The sequence below is a fragment of the Rhinolophus hipposideros genome (genome assembly GCF_964194185.1).
Source record: "Rhinolophus hipposideros genome assembly, chromosome: X".
Classification (NCBI taxonomy): domain Eukaryota; kingdom Metazoa; phylum Chordata; class Mammalia; order Chiroptera; family Rhinolophidae; genus Rhinolophus; species Rhinolophus hipposideros.
The window spans coordinates 110,403,788-110,429,983 of record NC_138046.1 but is presented as its reverse complement, the minus strand read 5'-3'; the positions used below and the strand labels follow the sequence as shown (position 1 = coordinate 110,429,983).

General features: G+C 41.1%; 1 protein-coding gene across 1 annotated transcript in view; it reads right to left on the bottom strand.

Annotated features, from left to right (window-relative positions):
• The window catches only part of APOO (apolipoprotein O), a 58,512-nt gene extending 32,348 nt beyond the window's left edge, over positions 1-26,164 (bottom strand). Inside the window, exons 1-4 of the mRNA XM_081044078.1 lie at positions 25,780-26,164; positions 4,898-5,005; positions 3,650-3,769; positions 954-1,008 (exon numbers count right to left, since the gene is read on the bottom strand). Coding sequence (XP_080900204.1) covers positions 954-1,008; positions 3,650-3,769; positions 4,898-5,005; positions 25,780-25,788 — 292 coding nt within the window. The 5' untranslated portion in view covers positions 25,789-26,164. The remainder of the gene's footprint in view (positions 1-953; positions 1,009-3,649; positions 3,770-4,897; positions 5,006-25,779) is intronic.
• Positions 26,165-26,196: the final 32 nt, after the last annotated feature.

Sequence of the window (26,196 nt, the reverse complement as noted above, 5' to 3'; positions counted from 1 at the left end):
GTTCTTTAGTTTCCTCAGGTAAAAAAAAATGAAGGTTAAAAAGTACCTAACTGCCAGCGTTGTTACGAGGATTATACATAAATTAATATTTGTAAAGTACTTAGACTAGTTCTGGCACATAATAAGCACTAAATAAATGTTTATGAAATTAATAAAATTAAGATGTTACTTATTAACATATGTGAATAATTTAAAGAAATGGTAGGCTATTAATATGTCAGTATTCAAGTGAAAAATTTATTTTTCTGGTAGTTTCAGGGGTATCAGCACATCAATATTCTCTGATACTCTTCACAAAGAAATAACCATATTCGTGTTTACTTTATTCCGTCATAGAAACAAGCACTTGTAAAAACAAGAGTTTGATTTGTTGAGATGCCCAATAATGGGAATGAAATATGTTACCAGTTCCTAACTGAGATTAGTCATAGACTGTGAACCCAGTTTATGAGCGTATGCGTTAAGTGGATGTGGAAAAAAATCAAGGACAATAAAAAACAATGAAAAAAATGTAAGAACACTACTAATTATGCAATAAGGCCTTTCTTAGGCACACCTACCCAGTTCCTTTCTGACTCTAAACTTCTATAAAGTTTATTAATAGCTGTGCAAAAGAGCTCTCCAGATTCTGGAAACCTATTGATGAGTTATTGTGGGTTAGCATGAGTTAGGGACAATGCACCTGGAAAAGATTTAAAGAAAAAAAATCCAGTGTATCTGCACTTGCTAGCCCAACAATCCTAATGATCTTGAAGAGACTTACCCGAGTGTTTGGGGACACGAATCCTCTGAAATCTGATGAAAAGATTGTCTTTATAGAAAAATTTACGTAGCTCTAAAATTCTGCATACAATTGTAAGGAATTCACAGATCTCCTGGAGCCCATCCTTGGAACCCCAGTTAAAGATTCCAGTTAAAAGAAACTGATTATGCCTCATTAAAAATCAACTTACCTAACCCCCACTGAACCAAACTTTGCATCTTGGGCTCAGTTTGGGAGTATATTTCCTAAAAGGGCGAAAAGAAAACGAATAAGTTTTGCTGATTAGGAAGAACAATAAACTATCACGTTATCAATACTTTTTGAATAAAGATATACTGTCTATCCAATTTTTTTGTTTTCTTTTTTCTTTTGTAATTTTCCCTTCACCACAAATTGCTCAGCATAATGGCTTATGACTGCCACAAGAAGCGTAGATTTCAAGTAGAGTGGTTTCAACAACCCAGCCTTTTCATTGTCTATTAAAATTGAAGAGCATGGACAAAAATCAAACCCCTTGATAATTAAAGTGGCAATTTTTTCCCTGTGAGACTAAATCTGTTTTTCATATTAAGTCTGTTTCCTGATTTACCATGATTTTAGAGCCTGTATCTGAAACTGCCCATTTGAAACAGGAATGACCAGCTTTAATGGGACAAAGAAGTCCATGTCTCTGTTTGGAAAGATACTTACCCCGATCCTGAAGCAAATAAAATGTTAACATTCACTTAACAACAACAATAAAAAGGCTTTCTACATGAACATCAGATGATCCTAAAGAAAACAAGGGGCTAGCTAGACAGTCCCACCTTCAAAAAGCCTACAGTAAAGATGAAAAAGAGATATACAGGTATCAAGAGGTATTGGAACCAGCTGCCACTTGGAAAAGGATTAGTTTTATTCAATTTAGTTCAAGTCAGAACAAGTTGTACTAATATTGTTAAATGACCTTAAATAATAAGTGCTAAATCTAATAATAAAAGCACTGATATAGACAGTGGAAATTAAATATTTTTAAATAAGTTCTGGATGAGAACTTAGCTTGTAAATCTAAAGAACATAAATAATAAAGAACATAAAAAAAACTGAACATTGCTAATTAAATTCATTATTGTTCTTTTCTGCCCATAAAAAAGAGAAACTACAGACCAGTGTCTAGAGTGACTGCCCACTTCTTTTGCTAGCATAATCTTTTTACCATGAAGAAAAATTAAATTAGTTCTTGAAGATAGGGGTTAGAAGTTGTTGGCCTGAAAAAGGAGCCAAGAATTAGAAATATTTCTATTCATGAAGATTTTATTTTACAGGAAAATAAAACCATTACAATCACAAAATTTTTTATGTAGCAGTAGTGCAAATAAACATGTTGATAACTATTCCATCATCTAAAGGGTGTATTTTGTTGCACTGAGTATCACACATAGACAAAAAAAAGTAAAAACAGAAGGCAATCTTAGGTTGAAAGCTGAAGAGACAAAGTACTTTTATAACGAGAGAAAGAGAAAGAGAAAGAGAGAGAAATAACAGTAGTCATAGCTACATGATACAAAAATATCTGCACAAATTTGCTGACCTTATCTTAACCACCAGGACATAGTTTAAAAGTCTTCTAGACAGGAGAATAAAGTGCAAGCATTTTAGAATACATTATCGTGTTTCCCCGAAAATAAGACCTAGCCGGACCATTAGCCCTAGTGCGTCTTTTGGAGCAAAAATTAATATAAGACCCGGTCTTATTTTACTATAATATAAGGCCCGGTCTTATGTAATATAAGACCGGGTCTTATATTAATTTTTGCTCCAAAAGATGCAATAGAGCTGATGGTCCGGCTAGGTCTTATTTTCGGGGAAACACAGTATATATAAAGCCTTTAGGTATTTCATAACTCCATAATATGGTTATGATACTTCAATATACAGCCTAATTTATACTATTGATAGAGTCTATGCATACTGTTTTCTTTCTAAATTGGTTCAGTACTGATAACACAGTAGAAATTAAACATTTTTAAATAAGTTCTGGATGAAAACCGAATTTGTAAATCTCAAGCAAAGTAAATCTAGACCATGTCACACACATCTACATACTTTTTTACAAATTTTTCATCAATTTTCAAAATCAAGACCAAGTACAGCAAATATATGTATCAAAGCCCCTCGAAAGCATTCTGTATTTTGTAAACTTTGGTTTTAGATGTTAAAAATCACAGAAATGCTTTCATGAACATAATGACAATTGCCTGATCTAAAACCTAAGCAGTAACAGAAGACAGTCTCTATAGGTAGTTCTTTGATTATTGGGGCAAATATTCAGTACTGAAATATGTAATTCCACCCTTTATTAGTTATTTACCCTATTATAGCATTCAAAATACTCTGTAACCATTCCTGTCTAAAGTGGTACTGATTTGTCAACTGTAATTGAAAACTAAAAATAATTTTAAAAAAATAAAGTAGTACTGATTTGTAAAATCGGGGGTGGGGGGCAGTGGGGGTGGAGGGGCTTCCCAATTTTGATATAAATGCTTACATTGTGTTCTTTTCCTTCTGCTAGAGTTCCAGCCCCATATCCTCTCCTAGTGGACAAGAAAGGTTTCATTGCTGTGACCAACAAGATCCTTTCCAGCCATCGAATCTCTAGTCGTGGTGCCACGTGCTGCCCAGTGAGAGGGAAATTCCCTGTGCAGCTATGGCAACAGCCACCACCAGGAAACTAGGGTTCTCTGCTCTCCCTTACCCCCGAGATGGCCCTGAGGAACATTTGTAAGTTGGGCACTCTTAAGTGGGGCCCCTTATTGTGCTTTTTTCTGAAAACATGCAGCCGACATAAATTCTTCACTATTGACTCTAAACAGAAATGCGTTCACTCCATTTTCAGAAGAGCTGTACCTGACACCAACTTGTGTATGGCTGGCAATACTGTCGGAAATGTGAGATGCTTTCTTCAAGTTGAGTCCTTGGCTCCTCCACATATTTAGATGAACCCTCGGGAACGGAGTAGAGTGAAAGCTACATACATTAAGAAACAAAACAAAAAGCAATGAAAAAGTGTATACAGTCATGAGACAATATAATCAATTATCAAATTTGTCAGCAGCATATTTTTAGTAATTCATGAACTGTAGGGACCCTAAGGGTTACGTGCACCCTGAACCTTGCTTCAGAGGATCTCTGCACCTTACTTATTTCCTTAACTAATCAGTAAGGCCAAGGCCAAAAGGGCAGGGCCACATTCTACCCTCCCCCTGTCCTACTGGTAGCAGACAAAGCAGTCCCCCTTTGTCCGTTTTATATACTGAAATTTGGTATACCACCTTAGATTTAGTTTGGAAAAAGGATAATATTACTCTAACGGGTGAGTTGGAGGGGGGTAAAAAGAAGAAAAGCTTGAGAGTAACCGAAGAGCATGCTACTTAGTTCAAATGCTTAGTCTGGGACTAATCAAAGCAGGGCAGCAAAGTTTGTTCCCTGCCCAGAGAAGAAACTTTTCACAGCCACCACTGTCTGCCTTCTTCACCCTCAAAAATACTACTGTCCCAAGGGCTGAGAAGAACAGAGTAAAGGGCAAGAGATAAGCTAATTAAGTAACCCTGCTCATGACTGAAAGTAGATCTTTAGGTCACTTTATTCAAAGTCAACAGAAACCAAATACCAGTGAGAAGTATAGGCAAAAAAAAGAATGTAAACAATGGAGAGAAGATTTCTTGTTTTATGTATTTAATATTTATTAAGCATCTACTTAAGAGCCTCTAATCCAGCCAAGAAGCAGAATGAGGCTAGGCCTTTCATTTTTTCAGAGAGGGGAAATGCAAATGTTTTCTTGGCTTGATAAGCAGTCTAGAAGCAGGCAGATCATTTAGAAGCGAGCTGTGCTTACAATCAATCTATTGGGACACAGCAGATTCCCCACTAAAAATCTAGGAAATATTATGCCCTAAGCTAAGTACCATCAATTAAAGTTTATCTGTTGAGAAAGACAGTTTAGTAGCTCCCCATAAAGGAAAACAAACGATAAGGAAATACATTTCCTCCTATTAAATATCCTCTAACATGTCACACCTTCCTGATACACAATTTGTACACTTCCTACAGTAAGTAAACCAGATGTTCAAAATGTATCACAACACAGCATGTTACCTCATTAACCCTCACAGAAGTTTTGGGCGGTGAGTCCTTTTTCTGTGATGCATAGACTCTGAAGGTGAGCAGACTCAGGCTGGCCGGCCCCACGGATCTCTGAATTACCTGAAACACAGAAGCAATCTGAAGTCTTCTCTGAATGTTACAAACTGAGTGTGCAGAACTGGAGTGTATTCGCAACCTCAGCCACTCCTGCCGTGCACGGCCTACTGTGCTGTATTCCTGAAGTTTTCTGGAAGTCAGAACCTAAAAAACATGTTCTCACGGACTTAAAATTTCAGGTCACCTTTAATTTCCCAAAGACAGTAATTCCTCAGTTTTTCTACTTGGCCTTTCAAGTAAAATAAAAGATATATACATACACTCATAGACATAGGCACTTTTAGAAATAATAGAGAAAATACTATGGAATAAATTTAAAATTATAAAATAGTCTCAATCTCTCTCTCTCTCTCTCTCTTTCTCTCTCTCTCTCTCTCTCTCTCTCTCACACACACACACACACACACACACACACACACACACACCCCAATACAATAAGGAGAAGCACTGTTAATAATCCCACCTAGTAATTCAATGAACAGAGTGAAGATTATTGCTGTAATTCTAACAATCAAACGTTCAGAAGCTCTCCCTTTCCATTCCCATCCAGAGCTGATCTCTTCGATCTCGGTTCCCGAACTCAGTCTCTCCGTGCCTTGCTTTCCCCGACTGGGGCACTCACCGCCATGGCTTCGCCACGAAGCCAGTGACTCCCAGGTAAGGCAGCCCCAGCCCAGAGCTCTCTCCTGAGCTCCCAACTCATTTATCCTATCATTTGTGGACATTTCCACCTAGATGGGACATCAGTTCCCCAGACCAAGCATGTCTAAAACCAACTCAGCAAGCCCTTGCCTGTGCCCCCAAGTCACACGAGGCCTGTGTGCTGTGGAATCAAGTCAAAGTTTTCCCTCAATTATCCCCCACATCTACACAGCACTTGACCATCTAGCATTTTCCCCCTAAACCTGGCCTTCTTCCTCTACTTCCTCTCTCAGGAATGGTGCGACCACCCAACTAGACAACCTGATCAGAAACTTGGAGGTCATCTTCACCACCAACCCCATCCCACTGGTCCTTAAGTCCGGTCATTCTGCCTATTAAATGATCTCCAGTCACCTTCTCTAGCCCCTCCTGCACAATCTTCCCTTGGGCCCTCATTTCTTTCCTGCATTGTTTTAGCAGCATTCTAACTGCTCACCTGGCCCTCTGATGAGTCGCAGCACCACAATGCACAAGAACGCTTGTTCTAACCTGCAAACCTGATTATCTTCTACCCTTACTTGAGATCCTTCAGTATTTATTACCTAGGACTTTTATGTGGGCCAAACAAGGCCCGTTATGATCTGTCCCCCACCACCTTCGCTAAGCTCCTCTCTGTCATTCAGCCTTCTCCCACTAAACTGGAAATCCCTATATTTCTCCCATGTTGTTTCCTAGCTTCATGAGTTCGCACCTGCTGATTCCTAGGCCTAGAATGTTCTATTCTGCTTTGTCTTTCTGTACTAAGAGCAGGGAAATTCGTTGCTTTTCTTATTTATCCATTAATTTACGCCGATCAAGTTCTCCCTATCAGACTGGAAGCCCTTTCAGGATGGGGCTGTGTCTTACTCTGCATTCCTAGTGCCTGGCACATAAACGCTCAGTAACCGTGTACTGCCTATATGAATGGACGGAAGAGAGGGAAAGATATACGAGTGGTTGACTTGTTCTAACTACTTAGGCATGACTTAGCATCACAGAAATCACATTGCTGAGATTTGCAGTGCCTGTAATATGAAAGACTAGGCTATTCTGTAATACTCACCAAACATGTTAGATAAAACAACAAAAATGGGGAGGCTTGATGGCTCAGTTGGTTAGAGCGTGAGCTCTGAACAACAGGGTTGCTGGTTCAATTCCCACATGGGCCAGTGAGCTGTGCCGTCCACAACTAGACTGAAGGACAATGACTTGGAGCTGATGGGCCCTGGAGAAACACACTGCCCCCCAATATTCCCCAATAAAAAATTAAAAAAAAACAAAACAAAAAGGGTGTCCCCCCAAAACAACAACAACAAAAATGTCTGTTGAATTGTATGCCTGCAATCACACACAAAAAAAGAAATTCCCAGATTACAGAAGCAAATAAAGAGCTGGATGTGGTTTAAAAGAGTGGTTATTACTTGAACTGTTTTAGAAATGGTGAACACACCCTGAAGTATTACACGTTCATCTTGAAAGGTCTTCATTTCCAGGCACTATTGCTACAAATTTCTTTTGCTTCCAGGGTAAAGGTCAGTCAGCTCCTGCTGACACAGTCCGTGAGGCCCCTCCCAACACCCCAGCAGAAGGCCTGTTAGGCTGCGAGGCTCTAGAGAAGCACACTCAGTGCTCTCTGCCCCCTCTCTGGGCCTGCCCATGACCTACTGACAACACTGCTTGAGTCTCGGACTTTCCACTGAGCCAGCTGGCCCCGCCCTGGACTTTGTTTCCCGGGCCCTTCCTCACACGCAGGAGCTGCTACCTCGCCCCTTCCCCACGCCCCATGGAGCACTTGATCCTCCGAGCATTTGGGGCTCATAGTGTCCCCCATCTTCACCCTCATCTGATATAATGCCTTACGTTAACCTTCTAAATTCTCAATCCCTGCTTTCAGTCCTTAATACTATCTACTTTTCACATATTCCATTTTTCTTTTCATGGCCTTCTATTGTTTTGATTCAGATTTCCACTTTTTCTGTACTTGATTATTCTCAATCTCAACTCGTTTACTTTTTAAATGTAACATTTTATTGAATTTTTATAGATTATTAATTTGTACTTTATTTTTCCCTTATCCATTTTTCTCATTTTATTATGCTAAGCCTGCCTTTATTGCCCAAGTTGTTTTCTTCTTCTTTTTCTCCTGTTAGCCTTCCCCTGCCCCAAGCCCACCCTCCCTCCCATTCCAGACTGTGGCCACAGGGCGGTAGCACCTAAGAAAGCCACCTCCTGTAGCTGCCCTTTCAGCTTCCTGCAGGCTGTCCACAAACAAACAAAAAGAAAGAAAAAACAAACGTCATCCCAGGAGACTTGGGAAATCCACAGAGCCTGAATTCTCTCTGCAGAGAGCGCAGAACTTACTTCAGAGTTTCTCAATCTCCGCGTGATTGCCGTTTAGGTCTGGGTCATTCTCTGCTGTAAGGCTGTCCCGTGCACGGGAGGAGGATTAGCTGAATCCCTGGCCTCTACCCACTAGACGCCAATAGCACCCCCTCCCAGTCATGAGTCAGAAATGTCTCCAGACACTGCCAAAAGTCTCCTGGGGGGCATTCCCCACCCCACATTGAGAGGTACTGATTTACTTGAATAAATATTATTGGCGACATTTCTCACCATGCAGACTTTAAGAAAATACGTATGTTTTAAAATCCACGGCCTCAAACCTAACACACAGTGAAGAAATCAGAACAGGTGACGCCTGGGGGTGAAGGGTGGAGGAGGTGGACTTACTGAGAGGGGCACAAGGGAACTTTCTGGGGTGATCCGTATTTTGTTTGGGATGTGGGATGTCAAAACTCAAATTGCTGTAAGATTTGTACAACTTAAAACCTGTGCAAACTGTATCGCAAAAAGAACCCATGCGCACCTAACCCATGCCAAATTCGGCCCAAATATGGGTGGGAACTGCGGCCAAGGGTCAGTCTCAAAGTAAGGACCCCAATGTGTTAGCTTGTCTGAGGCTTTTAATATAGCTGTAAGAGATACACAGCATAGGGAAAACTAAAATTTGGCTCAAAGGTGAGTTGGTGATCCTTAGCTCTGCAAACCTGGGGAGGGGGTGTCCCATTAAGCTCTCTGGCTCATATGGCTAAACCTTTCTTTCTTTCTGTCTGATTCTAGGCCCCAGCAAGATATCTTATATTCTCCCTATCAAGGTATATTCTCCATCTTAGACCTTTGGACTCTGTCTTTCAACTTTTGTTTTACATAGTCCACAGGAGGCTTCATCGTCAATGGAAACAGCACCAGGATTGGCAGTTGGGTGGACAGAGCCCTGACAAGAAGTATTGTAAAAGGGTAGGCCACCGTCTTAACGTCTTAAAGGCTTTTGCTTCTTTCTCCACTGAAGCTCATCAAGGACTGATAAGAGCAAAACAAACCTGGGAAGGTAACCAGGGTTATATATAACAATTAGAAGAGGTCAACTGGAATTTTATTTCAGAAAGAAAGATTTCTTGCATGACTCCTGTGTCAGGCATAGTGCTAACCAGGACACACACTGAAGCAGACGCGGCCCCTGCCCTTACAGCGTTTCCAGGAAGCTCATGAGTTTACTCAAAAGACTCAGGTCACAATTTTCAAAATAAAATTTTTCGTATAAGGACTCAGGCATAAGACAGAATTTAGCCTTCAGCTCCAGCAGCAAGGGCAGAGTCTTGGGCACAGCTAACAAAGATACGAATCTGGTGAGGTCACGAACACTTAGGTCAGAATGGGTACTAAACTGAGGGCTAAACTGTCCTTGTTTTCCAAGTAAAACTACACTGCCCAGAACTCTAGGTCCAAGACCACTTTCTGATTGTGTGCCAGTAAAACTGCTTTCAAGACAAAGCCTCAAGCTAAACAAGCCACCCTCAGAATTATTCAAGGACGCTTAATAATGGTGGGCCTCCAAACCCTTACAAGTGGCTTTCTTTTTCAACCTTATGAAGAATCCAGTATATAATCTCTTCCATTTTTCCAAAGGGTGACCCTTGACTCACCCACAATTACAGATCTATCACCTTAGTAGACCTTCCATTTAAAATATGTACCAGTTTCCTTTTTGATAAAATGTAAGCCTTGCTTTGCAGGCCTGTGTACATAAGGTTTCAGGATCACCTGGGCAGTTTTTTTAGAAGCATAGATTCCCAGAGTGTCTCATTCAGTAAACCTAGAGAGGCCCAAGAATCTATTCTCATGATCAGCCAAGTTTAGAACATCAGTATTCCACAAACAGATGCTTGGGGAACAGTTATTCAACTTAATTTGTATAAACACTCAAACATACTTACTTTTAAAAACATCTAAAAGAATGAAATGAAAATTGTCCTAACATAAAAAGAAATAACTGGACACCCACTAGAGAAGTTATGGGATTTATTTACATTCAAGAAAATCTTACTCATTTTAAAACACAACCAATAGCCTCCACCCCTAATTCCCCCTTCTAACTATCACGCTATTTTTATTTTTAAAATAGACTACAGTTAGAAGGCAAAACAGCGGACACCTTGGCAAGCTAGGGGGTGACTAGAAGGGCCATGAGGGCTTCCAGAGTGCTAGGTGCACTAGTTTGGTCAGTTTGTAAAAATTCACTTGTGATCTGTGCACTTTTCTGTATGTTCATTACATTTCAACTCCAAGTTAGAAAGACTGACTGTTCATTTTCTCTACTTCATTCCCACCTCCCTTCACTACTCAAAGTACCTAAAACTGTTCTTCCCAAGGCCACCAATGGCCTCCAAGTTACTAAACTCCAATGGACATCTGGCATCTCGGTTGTACCCTCAAACTGGTGACCATTCCACCATGTTCAAACTCTCTCTTCCTTTGTTTCCAAGATTCTACTCTAGCTCCATTCTACAGGCTTTGCAGGGCACTCTTTCGTGCTCTTTTTGGGCCTTCTCTTCCTCTGCCCATCTCTCCAAGGTTGCTGAGTCCTTAACCCTCTCCTAACTCCAGAGCAATTTCTGTTAAATCTAAGTCTTTCACTCCCACCCTGTGCTATTCATGCCCAAATCCGTATTCCCAGCCCCAGCCTGACCCTAAGCCTCAGGCGTGTATGATTAACTCCCAAGGATATCTTCACCAGGTTTCTCCATTTCTACCTCATAATGAATTCTCTTCCTCCAAAACCTCTTTTCTTCCGAGTTTCCCTCCCTCATTTAATGGTCCCACACGCCCCACAGTCAAAGGACAAAACCAAAGCAACTCTTTAATGAAACAATAATAGGCTTCAAAGACAGTAAGATGTGCTCGCTGCCTCCACAATCTAATAAAGCAGATAAACAAATAACCACACCAGCTGTGATAAGTGCACTAACAGACAAGGGACAGAAGTAACACGGAAAAAGCAATAATGTACCACAACTGGAAATTCTGGGCAACAACTGCAGAGAGAAGGCAGAATCAACCATCAGAAAGTTGACACCTGCCTGCCCGCCGCCCTTTTTCCCTTCCTCCCTTCCTCCTTTTTACTTAGCAGGGTCACCCAACAGCTCGATCTTAAGACACAGTGCCACCAGGTACATCCTCTGTAAAGAGCAGGAACAAACGAAACCACAGGTTCGGAACATGAGAATGACTCCTACACACCACAATCTTTTCAGCTACACCCATGAATAGATACGATCTCTGCATGCAGCAAACATAGGCAACCATGAACCATGGCGGCTACATTAATGTTAAAAACATTCCCAAACAAAAAGTTCCCTTTTAATATCAAGGTCAGATGGGGTTTCGATGATAATCTACTCAAAATAGTTTGGTATGAAAAATTGCATAAACAAATCTCATGCTTTAATTATTGCTCTTTAGCTGTTGTCTAACATAGCTGTCATATCACCTGTACATTAAAATGTGCAGCTGTTTCCAAAGTTATTGCAGAAGATCATTTTTATTTCTATTACTGTGGAAAATAAATATATTCAGGGACATTTTAAAAATAAATGCACGATTACATATTTCCCCCCAAAATGTTACACTGTTCTTTGATCTTCAATCAACCTTTCCCGCAATCATTTCCATCTGAAAGCATTTTTCATTTAAAAATAAAATGCTTTTAACCTGATTCTTTTCAGTTATTTAAGAGGTAAAAATCTAAAATGGATTTTTTTTTTTAAAAAAAGAGCTATGAAAGCTGACTGCTTTTGAGGTTTTTCTTGTTCTAAAAAAAGAACATAAAACAACAAATAAACTGTGAAAGAATTTAGGGTAAAACAAAATTATGGAAAAAAATCAATAATTTTGCCCAAATCAGGTTACACTGCTGGCCTTAGTAATGTGTCATAAATCGAATTAAAAACGGAGAAACTGAATGAGTCCATAGTCTTGATACATTAAAAGAATACGTCCTCCTCCCAAAATGAGCATCTAGTACAGTACCTATATTTTGCATAGCAATCCTTTCTAATCTGGTGGGCAACACACCGAACTGGTAACAGAGGCTTTCTCTGAGAAGGGGGTTAGAGGGAAGGAGGCAATGGAAACCTGACAATTATCTTAACTATACTGTTTTGACTTTTTACAAGGAAAAGTTATTTCAGTATTACTTACATAATTTTTAAATAGGTATTTTCTCACCTCACACCCCTTAGGACGGCCACAATCAAAAACACAGAAAATAACAAGTGTCGGTGAGGATATAGACAAACTGGAACCCTTATGCACTGTGAGTGGGAATGTAAAATGCTGCAACCACTAAGGAAAACAGTATGGAGATTCCTCAAAAAAATTAAAAATAGAATTACCATATGATCCAGCAATCCCATTTCTGGATATATGTCCAAAAGAATTGAAAGCAGGGCCTCGGGGATATATTTGCACACCCATGTCCATAGCAGCATTATTCACAATAGCCCAAAAGTGGAAGCAACCCAAGTGTCCACGGAAAGATGAATGGGTAAAGGAAATGTGGAGTATATACATGCAAGGGAGACAGGTTAGTTAGCATGTCGCTAGGTAGACAGGGAGGTTCCTGGTGGAATAAACAAAAAAGCAGCCATATCCTGAAACTCCAGGTCCTGGAATGTCCCCTTCATTCCAGGACAAAGATATGAGAGCGCCTTGGGGTTAATAAATAATCTCAAATCCCTTTTCGCTGGACAAAGGGGCAGATCTGATAGATAGGAATGGGTTATTTCGTTAATCCCTTCAGGATGGGCAAACAGGACAAACCTGATAGATGAATTCCCTTAGAAGGCTCCAGACCCCTTCCCCAAGCAGGCAGGGCAAGGTACAAAAGTAAGAGCTTTTGCCTCAGTCATGGGGCACCCACATTCAGGACCCCCTCCCGCTCTGGAGCTCTGACCCTTTGCTTTCAATAAACTATCCCCTTTTTTAAACTCTTTGCCTCTCCTGGGTCCGTGTTTCCATTCTTCTCTCTCACGAGACAGGATCCTGGCCCTCACTCACTCACTCCAAAGGCCCCTACATCTTTTGGGGACACCGAGAGAAATATTCCTACATCACAAGGAATAGCAGGACCTTGAGGACAACCAGGCGAAGTGAAAAAACCCAATCACAAAAGACAAGCACTGTATAATTTCGTTTACATGAGGTACTTAAAGTAGTCAAATTCACAGAAACAGGAAGTAGAAGGTGATTACCAGAAGATGGGGGAAGGAGGAAATGGGGAGTTGTTTAATGGGTATAGAGTTTCAGTTTCGCAAGATGAAAAAACTCAGGAGGTCTTTTCCACATCAGTATGAATATATTTTACACTACTGAGCTGCACACTTAAAAATGATTAAGATGGTAAATTTTATGTTATGTGATTCTTTTACCACAACAAAAAATATATATGGAACTAAAAAAAATGGTTAAGATGGTGAAAAAGAAAAAAAATCAGTGCAGCCGGAAAGAAAAATAAACTACGCCTCCTCAAAAAGAAGTAGTTTTTCTTCAAAATAATAAACTTGATAGAGCATATACTGAGTCAGAATTTATTGCAACTACTTATATAACAAATCAATAAAGGAAATTTACTTTTAATATGTGCTCTTATGGTTTCCATTTCGAAATGCCTTCAGGTCAAATTTCACGCTTTTAAGAAAATCAGTCTCAATATATTTGAAATAAAAATGAGAAAAGCAGATAAGAAAATGACATTTGTTTTAAAAGCGGGGGAGGGAAGAAGTTTGTGAGTTTTTTGAAAATGTCAAACTCAGGGTATATATAAGTATGCCCACAAGCGAGTCTGAAAAGATGTTAACAGTGGTTATCTATAGATGGTGGGATTAAGGGTGATTCTTTAGTATTATCTGTATTTCCTGAAGTTTTTACAGTGAATATTGATCTCTGTTGTAATATGCAAAGGACAAAAAGGGTTGGCTCCTGAGGATATTCTAAAGAATTTGCCAGAAAGTATAAAGATAACTCCACACATAGAGGGACAAAATGTTTTGAACGGTGATGATATTTTTGGAATAAATATATTGACCAGTGACACCCTGTTTGGAAGAAATAGACAGGATAATTAAATCTGCCCTCTCAAAGACTGTTTTGACGGGCACTCATTTGGATGTATACATTTGGGAGCACTTATACTTCAACAATAGAAACCACAATCATTTCAGTCTGTTTCATAGTGAAGGGATTATGAAGCCAATGTTTTAAGAATTCAGACTTTAACCAACAAAAAGAAAAACTCTTCCAACTATAACAAACAGAACTATTTTATGACAAACTTTCAATTCTGTACTGGAGTAACTTATATTTCCTTGTTCTTCCTCACCCACTACAAACAGAATGCTCTGAAGAGATGACTAAAGAAGAAAACTGAGGCTGTTTTCAAGATTAATATTATTCTTTTCTTACAGAAAACCAACTTCTATTTTATCTTTGGAGGGCAGGATTCACCACAAAATTAGGTCAGCAAAGCAGAAAAACCTGTTTCATCTGTGATTGTTTCATTTCCGGCTCTTTAAAAATAGTTACCAGATTTTGTTAAATTCACACACAAAAATAATAAACTTGACTGATAAACAGGAAGAAAAACCTCAGGGCCAAAGAGTGATGAGATAATTGTTCCTTCAGGCAGGTTTTGAGTCATCTGGTTGGGATGTACTGGTTTCACAGACTTGGAACACAGATGACATATAATTTATCATGTTTCAAATTTATTTTGAACTTCCTCATGCAGACAGAAACTTACCACTGCTTATCTAAAACTCCAATATATACATACATACATACATACATACATACATATATATATATACATATACATATATATGAGAGACAAAAACATGTATACACATTTTAAGAAAGGAAAAAACTGTATTAAAATTGTAACACTTACTATGTACCGATAACAAAACATGAATACAAGTCATGTGTATACATTTTTTGGCACCCCCGGTATACCGGGGCTGCCAAAACCGGGGGTGCCAAAAAATGTATACAAGTAGACACTTTACTCAATGTTGCTCAAGCAGTAGTTCGCCGTAATCAGAAGTGTCTGGACGCTGATGGGAACCACTTTGAGCACCTCTTGCCATTGCAGAAGTCAAACGTGACTTGTACATCTTTTGTTCTTGGTGTATATTGAGCATTACAATTTTAATACAGTTTTCCTTTCTTAAAATGTGTATACATTTTTTGGCATCCTCTGTATATATATTTCTCTCTTAGAATGGCATCCCAAGATCTATTCATTCTTTCCTGAGTTAGGAGAACATAGATAGGAAAAAAATCACAGGGGAACATTTACTTCAAGACATGCCTTTCAAATGCTTCTATGTTTTCAAGCAATTAAAAAAAACCCTACATTTTCTAAGAGGAAGAGCTATTCTGTCAAAGTACAGTCTATCTAGGCTTCATTTCCTAATAGACCACTGTGTGCACCGACCGTTTCCCAATAGGCTTCATTTCCTGATAGACGCTGTGTGCAGAGAAAACCAAATTCACTGACGACAACTGCCTTCGACCTCATCTCAGTTAGTCATGGGCTTCTTCTTTAAGGAAAAGAAACTACAAAATTCTTTTGGGGGAAAAAATCACGTGCAAGGCTCAATTCAGCTATGATAAATCTGGAATCACAATAAAATTTTTTGCGAAAACAAGGAACAAAAACAAGAAAAGTCCATCAATATTTGGACTATACACAACAATTTTTAACAGTGTTCCCAAATGATGTGACTCCATAAACGGGCTGAGAGTCAATATTTGCCAAGTGAGGTAAGTAAACTTAGTGAGGATTTAGTAAACTTGTTGGAGTCTTCCTATCACTTTGTGCTTCCTTACTCACTAGTTTAACCTATGTCATAATGTGACACACGAATCTACTTCTAATGCAAGAGGAGATTCATTTCAACAAGCACAAAGAAAAACAGGCTGATATTTCAAAAGGACTGACATTTGTGGGATGGGGAAAAAAGAAAAGTGAACCTTTATTATTTTCACTGCATTGGCCTCCTAGGGAGAAGCCACTTTTTTTTGTTTGTTTGTTTTGTTTTGGGGTTTTTTCGTGTGTTTTTTTTTTAAGGAGGGCACAGCTCACAGTGGCCCATGCAGGATCGAACTGGCAACCTTGGTGTTATCAGCACCACGCTCTAACCAGCTGAGCTAACCGGCCACCCCTATTATTTTCATATATCCTATTTAAAAAGACCATTCAAAAGAACGAATAGGCAATCTGAAAAAAAGGGGACCACTGGGTAGCCCTCCCAACTAAAGCAACGAACATGCACTTGTGAATCTACCTCTAGCTCCCACAGAGGGCTCCTTATCCTCACTCAACCAAACAAAGACATCCTTAAGTTGGAGCCAGCGTGGGCTTTGAATAAACACACACTGTGTTGCTTCAAAGAGTCAGAAAGAAGTCGGAAAACAAAGGGTGACTATTTAAAGTGCCTTTAAAACAATATTCATTCAAAATACAATTGCACTATCCGTAATGCTATTATCATGAAAATACAGCTTAATATTCAAAGTTACAGGCTCTTAAGCATATTAAAAACCTTACAACCCTTGCTCTAAATTCTGGTTTCTACAAGTTTTAGTGTACAATGAAGACAAGTTTTAAAACCCATTAATTACATTAAGAAACTGGCACTGTTCAAGCTTTCTAATAAAACTGGCCTGAGGCCATGCAAAAATTAAGAAACCTCAGCAAAAATAAAAAACAACTTCCAAATTCTAAAATACATCTTTAGACAGAGATTTCCCCTCCCCTGAAAGTATCTACATAGTTTCATGCTGTATGCATTAACCATAAAATTCCACTTAAGCATTATTGCAGAAAATCATCTGATACAAACTCTAATTCCTTCATTTTAAAAATCTTTTGGTAGTTTCCTGTCATATTATAAATAACTCTCAAGTTTTTGAAACAGATACATATCTTTGCTATAGTGATTTCTATGCATCTAATTACTTGCAGTAATTGTACATGTACCATACAAACAAATACCAAAGTTCATTCCTGGCCTCTAAGAAGCTCCAGTTTAGTCTAGAAAGGACACAGGTGTGGAGCACATACACATACAGATTATACATTAAACCTTCATATCAAGAAAGCCTGTAAACATGCATAAGCCTCATGGGGTAATAAATTCATAGATCATAAATGCCTAGCACATTCTCTGCTATTCTCCATTTTCTCTCTGCCTCTCCTGCTTTTAAGGTATAATTCATCTACTGCTTCCTTCTCCTCTCCCAGTGTCAACCGCACATGAGAGGCTATGTGCATTTTTACAAGGAGACAGAAGAATGTCACAGTGGCCTAAGCAGAATTCAGTTCTAAATGAGAAGTGAATTTATCCAAGTTTGATCTACTTTCTGCAGTCCTAAATCCACAGTGCTAACCTGAAATTCTAGATCACATCAGTGGATAGATGTGAGGCAGAAGACACTGAAAACACTTCATATTCGTATCGTGCTTGGCAGTTTACTGTGCTTTCCACATACGTGATCACATTGGAACCTCCCAACGACCCTGTGCAACATGGATGAGCATATGACTGCCCCCACCGTACCCTGATAAGGGGACTCCAAGAGATAAAGAAACCTCACCGAGGTCAATCAGCCAGAAACCAGGAACACTACCTGAAGCAGAGCCTGTGCTTTCTGAGCGCGTCCAGCGGTGCGGGGCAGTTATTTTCTTCTTTGTGACCTACCTACCCCAACATCTCTGAAGAGTAAAAAAGGGGGAAAAATACACTAATTCTGCACATAAATATGTATTTATGTAAGTAAAAACCTATTCACTATAATTCCTTCAGAAGAATTCCCTCAGAGATGCTTACATTGTAAGGAAAAAAATCTTTATTATCTTTCAAAATATGTGGCATTTAAAATAATCAAGTAAAATAAAGTTACAGTACTTCTTTTCCAATTTACAGAGGACTTTCCTTTTCCATTTGGCAGTGTAATTCTCCTGTTTGTACTAGTAACATATTATTCATGATAAAATTAATTTCAGAAACTGAGATAGGCAATAAGGGCATTACATCAAGACCAAACAGCCCCAGCGACTAAGTGACATAATAATGCTCTGTAGTCAAGGATACAGTCACCTCGGAGCTTCTGAGGGCTGAGTTCTGAGTACAGGTCAGTCTCCGGATACAGACCAGCTTTCACTGAGGCACCTTCTCACCCTCGAGGCATCTGATGCTTCTCCCATCTCCTGCCCACACCTCTCATGAAAACTCCATGCCCTTGGGTTCCATGTCAACTGATGATCACCTCTGAATTCCACAATTATTTCAACAAGCCCAACCACGTAAAAATCAAATGATCATCTCCCCCCAAATCAAACTCGGCCTTCTCCCACTTGCCCATCTCAATGAATGGTTCTAACTGCCACTGAATTTCCCAAGCCAAAAGCCTGGGCGGCATCCTTGAATTCTCCCTCATCTGCCACATCGTCAACAACCAAGTTTGCAAATGAAAAATTCTTGGAGAAAGCCCCAAGAATGTGCACTACCATAATACTCCCGTAGCAGCCTCCTTCCTACAAGAGGCCAACTCTAAGTTACTACTAACGGCTCACATTTATCGAGACTTACTTTGCGCTAAGCTTTAGGTCTGAGTTAACGTAACCCACACAACAATTTCAGGTTGGTGCTAGTCTTAACATTGCACTGAACAGTGTCACTTCCGTGTCCTTGCATGTGCTCTTCTGCTCTACTTGGCAGGAAGGCCCCTTCCAGCTGGTCCGCTCAGCTTCGAAGGTCAGTGCCAGCCATCTCCCCCAGTCTCCTGATGCCCCCTGCTGGTGCTTATTCCTCCAAGTGGTGAGTGGTTCTCAAGGTTGGCTGCAAGCTCTAAAAACTGGATGCCTGGAAGCCAACCACAGAGATTCTGTGCGCAGCCTGGGCATCAACACTTGCCAAGCCCCCCAGGGCACGGTAATGTGCAGTCCAGGTTGAGACCCACTGCTCCATCTACATTCTCCAACGTTTCCACTAGAGCCCTTAACGCCACTGCATCGGAATAGGCTGCTTATGTCTATGCTGCTAACAGCACTGTGAGCTCCTGCAATGGAAGTTTCACAGTCACCTGGGGGGCTGTTTCAAAACGAGAGGTTCCTGGGGCAGCCGCTTAGCTCAGTTGGTTAGAGCGCAGCGCTCCTAACACCAAGGTCGCCGATTGGATTCCCACATGGGCCAGTGAGCTGCGCCCTCCACAACTAGATTGGAAACACTGACTTAACTTGAAGCTGAGCTGCACCCTCCACAACCAGACTGAAAAACACCAAAAACGACTTGACCTGGAGCTGATGGGTCCTGGAAAAACACAACTCTTCCCCAATATTCCCCAATAAAAAATTTAAAAAGAAACAACTAGAAGTTCCTGGACCTCACTTATAAACTAAATCTTATCTGTGGCCAGGGCCCTGGAAATTATTTGTCATATTTGGGGACTCTCTCCTGGGTAAAAACTGGGTCTTTTCATTTGTCCCCGTCAGGTTACAGCACGATAACCATTTGTGTAATGAATGAAATGTACTACTGTGAATCTGGGCACTGGGTATATGTATTCAGTATTCAAGCTTTCTGAATCAGTACAGAAAGCTGCTTCCTATTATCTACTGAAGGACATTTTGGTTGTTTCCATGTCTTGGCCACTGTAAATAATGCTGCAATGAACATCAGAGTACATATACCTTTAGGGATAAATGTTCAGCCCAATAAATTTAGTAATAATAAAAAAATAGAATAAATTCAAGGAACTGGGGAAAAAAGAAAAGAAAGAAAAGCTGCTTCCAGCGATAGAATGCAAATATTGGGCAGTTTTTCAAATGTGTTTTTAATCCACTAGTGCCCCCTACTGACCTGAAGATGAATAGCTAAAACAATGCTTAACAGTTGAAATGTTTTAATTGTATATATGCACATAAGTAATCACACACACTGTACTTTCTCTACCGACACCTGTACTATCAACTCCTTTGCCCTCCAGTCCTAGGTGACCCAAGCTGATAACTCTGAAGTCCAGATCAATCCTACCATCTGCTCTGTCCCCACTCCTGGACTGCAATCACGACAGACCTGCCCTAGCAGTTCTCAGCAGAGCCCTCAAAGCCTCTCTTATCTTGTTTTGTTCCTTGGTCAGTGCCTCTTCCAAATTCCACCACGCTCAGAAAATCACTCACCTTGAAAACACAAGAGACCATTCATCTACCAATTTACCTCAGTTCTTGCTATTCAAAGTATGATGGGGGACCAGCAGCACCTGTATCACCCAGGAACTTGTTAAAAAATGGAAAATCTGGGGGTAGCCAGTTAGCTCAGTTGGTTTGAGCGCAGTGCTCTTAACAACAAGGTTGCCAGTTCAATCCCCCCATGGGCTGCGCCTTCCACAACTAGATTGAAACAACTACTTGACTTGGAGCTGATGGGTCCTGGAAAAACACACTTAAATAAATAAAGAAGATTTTTTAAAAATGGAGAATCTGAGGCCCTACCCCAGATCTACTGAATCAGAAACTGCATTTTAACAAGAGTTGCATGCACATTAAAAGTTTGAGAAGCACTGGTTCTCAATGACTAGACCTAACACTGACATTTTATGACTAATATTTTTAAGTAACTCTTTTGCTATCTTGAAATAAAATTCATCACCCAGTTACATGCATAAGTCCCCCAAAACAGAGACCAGTAGACTGATTTTATGGTAACATAATGGAGAAAAGGGAAGATTTGTAAGAATTATATATTTCAGCATATAAGTGTCCAACACAACTAAATTAAAGATGTCAACGGCAACCCGAATTTCCAAAGTGTACTCAAATGGGGTGATACAATCCAGATGAGAACCACTGATCTACAATCACTCCCGTCCTTCTTCCATCTCACAGGAGGGAGGGGTTCTCTCTTGTAAAAGTTCCCTTTCCACATTCCTTCATAGGCCATAAACATTGCCAAATCTTGACTGCTGCAACCAGCACAAAACAATTCTAGAATCTTGCCCCAACACGTCCTTCCAGTTAGCATAGTCTCTCTTTTTCCCTTGACAGTCAAGCTTATCAACCGCCATTGTGTGCATTCACATCTCAGTCACCAACCACACTAACTTAGCTCTCACTTCCATCAGTAAACCTGTATGTATGTATAATGGAAGCTTTTCAAATTGCCCAAATCAATGATCACTTCTCCAAATTCATCTAACTCATCTTTCTGCAATGGACATTCTTGGTTGCACATCCAGTCTCCACTCCCCCACTGTGTTCATTAATTCATTTCTCTCCCATGTGATTAGGGTAAAGTGACAAGATCCGGAGCTGCTCGGGTCAGGGGCAGAGATACCTGACCTAAGTTATGGTGAAGGAACATCATAATCCAAGCATGGCAGTGCTGTCCTCTCCCTTTCTCTTGCTCTAGTGAATGGAAAGCATGTGTTACAGGCAGTCGTCTTGCAATGATAGGGGAACAGATCTTACTGTTGAAACCCAAGAAAAGAGACTGGGTCCTGATGGCATTGCTGATGTACAGGAATCCACTCTTCCTCTGGCCTTTGAGGTATAATTTTCCTTACTATTTAAGCTAGTGGATTTTCCCAGCTGAAAGCATCCTAACATACCCTGCCCTTCTTGAAACTTTCCTCCCTTGATTTTCTAAACATCACTCTTTTGTGCTTTTACCTCTATTTCTCAAAAGTTGCTTCTCGAACACCTCTGGCCTTCCCTCTCCCTCTGCCTACTCCTTACATTTTGGTGTTCTCCGAGGTTTCTTGGGATCTTTTCTATTCAAACGACATGTTAGAATCCCTTCAGCTCACTCTCTTTCCCTTGACACAGCAGAACTGAGTTACTGGCACTTCCTCCAATGGAGAAGCGGTGCTGACGTTCCCTAGCTCATCCACCTCAGGAACTCCTACTTCACAACTCAATTGAAATGCCTTCTCTGTGACGCCTCCCCTGAAGTTGCCACGGGTTACTTGCCTTTTTCGTGCCACGGACCTCTTCGACAGTCTTGTGAGCCCTATGGACCCCTCAAAATAATGCTTCTAATTGCATAAAATACCACTTATGTTGCAATAGTTATATTTTTTAAATCAGAAATCCAATAGTAATACGTGTGCTTCTTTATTAGCTTATTAAATAAAAAGAAGCACATAACAGTGAGTCCTATAACTACTGTAATGTTGAAGTAGTGATGAGCATAAATGACATTTTGAGATCTGCAACACCTGTGACTTGCGTTGGTCCTGTGACTTCTATTGATGACAGGTACTGCTAATACTACTCTGATTTGTTGCTGTAGTAGATGAAATGAATGGCTCCCAGTGGACCACACCTCTTATTCATGCTCTGGTGTAGTCCCCCACCATATTGACGCTGGGCTTGGCCATGTGACTTGTTTTGACAGCAAATGCTATGCAAAGATAAGTTTGTACATTGGGACTTGCCCTCTTGGAATCCAGTAACCATGTGAGGAAGCCCACCCAAGCTAGGCACATTGAGGGGTACCATACATGGGAGCAAGACAACCTTGTCGTGTGGCCTGCCACCAGCTGAATTCAGCCATTGGGGGATGCCAGCAGAACTGCCCAGCCAACCTGTAGATGGTGAGAATAAATCATTGTTGTTTTAAGGTGCTGGCTTGCAGTGGTTCGTTCTCCAGCAATCAATAACTGAGAGAGTTCCCTACATTCAGAACTGAAGGAATTGCTAAATTTCAGTTGGAGGTTGGTGAAAATAAATATATTTTTCCACCGGGGTTCAGGGACTCCCTGGATTCTATCCAGACACTTTATGGCGCTGAGGACCACAGGTTAAAAACCCCTGGTTAATATACAAAAATAAATTCAAAATGACTTAAAGACTTAAATGTGAGATCTGAAACCATAAAATATCTAGAAGAAAATATAGGAAGAAACTTCATGGACATTACCCGGAGTAAGATTTTCACTGATATATCCCCTCGCGCGAGGGAAGTAAGAGAAAAAATAAACATGTGGGATTACATCAAACTAAAAAGTTTTTTCACAGCAAAGGAAACCATCAATAAAACAAAAAGGGATCCTACTGAATGGAAAAAGATATTTGCCAATGATATATCTGATAAGGGATTAATATCACAAATCTATAAAAAACTTACTCAACTCAACTCCAAAAAAACAAACAACCCAATTAAAAAATGGGCAGAGGACTTGAGGAGACATTTTTCTAAAAAGGACATACAGAAGGCAAGAAGACATATGAAGAAATGCTCAACCTCACTAACCATCAGAGAACTGCAAATAAAAATCACAATGAGATACCACCTCACTCCAGTCAAAATGACTATCATCAATAAATCAACAAACAACAAATGCTGGCGCGGATGTGGAGAAAAGGGAATGCTAGTGCACTGTTGGTGGGATTGCAGATTAGTGCAGCCACTATGGAAAACAGTATGGAGGTATCTCAGGAATCTGAAAATGGAACTACCCTATGACCCAGTAATTCCACTCCTAGGCATCTACCCGGAGAAATCCAAAGCTCCAATTCAAAAATCAGTATGCACTCCTATGTTTATTGCAGCACTTTACACAATAGCCAAGATATGGAAACAACCGAAATGCCCATCGATAGATGACTGGATTAAGAAGCTGTGGTACATTTATACAATGGAGTATTACGCAGCCATAAAGAAGAAAGAAATCTTATCATTTGCAACAACATGGATGGATCTAGAGAACATTATGTTAAGTGAAATAAGTCAGAAAGACAAGTACCATATGATCTCACTTATATGCGGAATCTAAAGAAAAGAATATGTGAATGAACTAATCAGACACAGTTTTGAGGACACAAAGAAAAAACCGAGAGTTGTTAGATGGGCGGGGGCGGGCGGGGGGTGGGGAGTTGGGGATAAGGGGAAAGGTGAAGGGATTGGGAGGTGGCTGGTGGCCGCAAGATGGCCTCAGGGTTTTCTGGAAATTAATTTGGGGAACTTATTCAATAATGTTGTAGGGGTTTTGTTGGGTATCCGATGGGCATGCGTCCTATTTGGGAAACCACCTCAGGGATGGTGTGGATGCCTGATCGTGGCATTGTGCACCAGAGGCTAAACATTAATGAATGCCAACTATAATTTTATGTGTGTGATGTGATGGCTCAGTGTGAGGTCGGAGGGATGGTGGGCGGGGGGAGGGGGGTTCACAGTGTGAGGGATGTAGATGGTGGGCGTCTAAGTATTACCTTGTCTTGTACACCTGAAACTAAAAAAAAAAAAAAAAAAAAAACCCTGGTTAGGCGGCGGCCGGTTAGCTCAGTTGGTTAGAGTACAGTGTTCTTAACAACAAGGCTGCAGGTTCTATCCCCACATGGGCCACTGTGAGCTGCGCCCTCCACAACTAGATTGAAATAACTATGTGACTTGGAGCTGATGGGTCCTGGAAAAACACACTTAAATAAATAAAGTTTTTTAAAAAAAGCTGGTTAAGCAGAGTAGATCCGGCTCTCCTTTTTACCACTTTTTACATCGTTGATACCCATGTAAACTGATCACAACATATCCTTTGTCACTGCAACCTTAACACTGAGCTGGGTTCCTAGTAGCACATAATAGGTGTTCAACACAAATTAATCAAACAAATGCAAGTTGCTTATGGGATCTGTCATCCTGACTAAATTGAGCAGAAAACAAAATAAAAGCAAATGCTTAGATAGTATTTCTGTGAGCCAGAGCCCCTTCCAAGTGCTTTACACATATTAACTTATTTATTCCTTATAACAATCCTATGAGGTAGATGTTATTTGCCCAATTTCACCAATAGGAAAACAGGCACAGAAAAGTTAAGTGACCTGCCCAAGGTCACACAGCTAGGGCTGGAAGGCAAAATCCATGTTCTGATTTTACAGCCTTTACTAATACGCCCAAAGCACATTGCAGGAGCTCAATACAACTTTTTAGTACAATTTTGAAGTTTCATTAGCATTATTTTATGGGTGCTATGCTTCTTAAAGACCATTTTGTAGACTAATTTCTGGTAGCTTGTGATTTGTTTTTCATGATAGAAACTATCATTTACTTTTTTTAAAAGTACAATAGCTTCACGTTAAAATGTAGGTTTTCAAACAAAGTCTTCACTGTACAAGTCAATTTCTTTCAAAGGACACAAACTCATAAAATGTAAAAAAGGGGGTCGACTTGTCAATACTAAATAATGCTCGCTGAGGAGGGGAGCAAAGCTCCAGCTTCCCCCCTCACCTAGCCACTCCTATACCAGCCTCCCCCACATCCTGCAGCAGCTTCTCAGAGAGCGGCCCTCCCCCATTCACATACTTGGTTCTGAAACCTGACCCTGCCAGGCAACCAAAGCCTAACCCCGCAGTGCCCGGAGCTAGCCTCACCCTACCCATAAGCCCAAGAGGGCACCAGCTGAGGAGGGGGTGAATACTTTGGGGGGCCACTTTAATGTTTCAAAGTGTTTTATTCACGAGAGCATGACCCAAATGGCAGCAACCACCCGCCCCGGAGTGTCACCCCTCCGCCCGGCAGCCGCTGGCTTCAAGCGGACAGGTGAATGAACCGCGGCGCCGGGACGCAGCCAGCCCGGAGGCGGGAAAAGCCTCGGGGTGAGCCGGGCCTGGCCCCCAGAGAGGCCCACGAGAGCGCGGGAAGGGTTCCGGGAGGCCGGGAGGGGGCGGCGACAGCTGTGACCCGGCTTCACGCTCTCACCTTGAACATGTCGCTGGCAACGGCGGCTCCGGCGGGGTCACCCCAGCCTCGGCCCCGCCTACTACAGAGAGGCGGCTACGGCGGCCGGGTAGGGCCTGACTCCTCCGAACGCAAGCGGGCCGCGGTGTGGGTGATGGTGGTACAGCCAAGTCGACCCCGCTAAGGCTCAGTTCGGAAGCCTGAGCTGGAAGCGACGTCGCTAAGCTGCAGCGCGTCGCGCCTCACGCGGCGGGCCGACTCAAGCCCCGCCTCCCAGAGGCTCCGCCCCTGCGCCGGCCGTTGCTAGGCGGCCGGAAAGCGCCAGCTCAGTGTGGGCGGCACACTGGGGCGCGAGAAGGGAGGCGCTGAGCGCCGCGCGGCTCTGGGAATCGACTTTCGCTGCGGTGATTGGGCGCCCGGCGGCGTGGGCTGGGAATC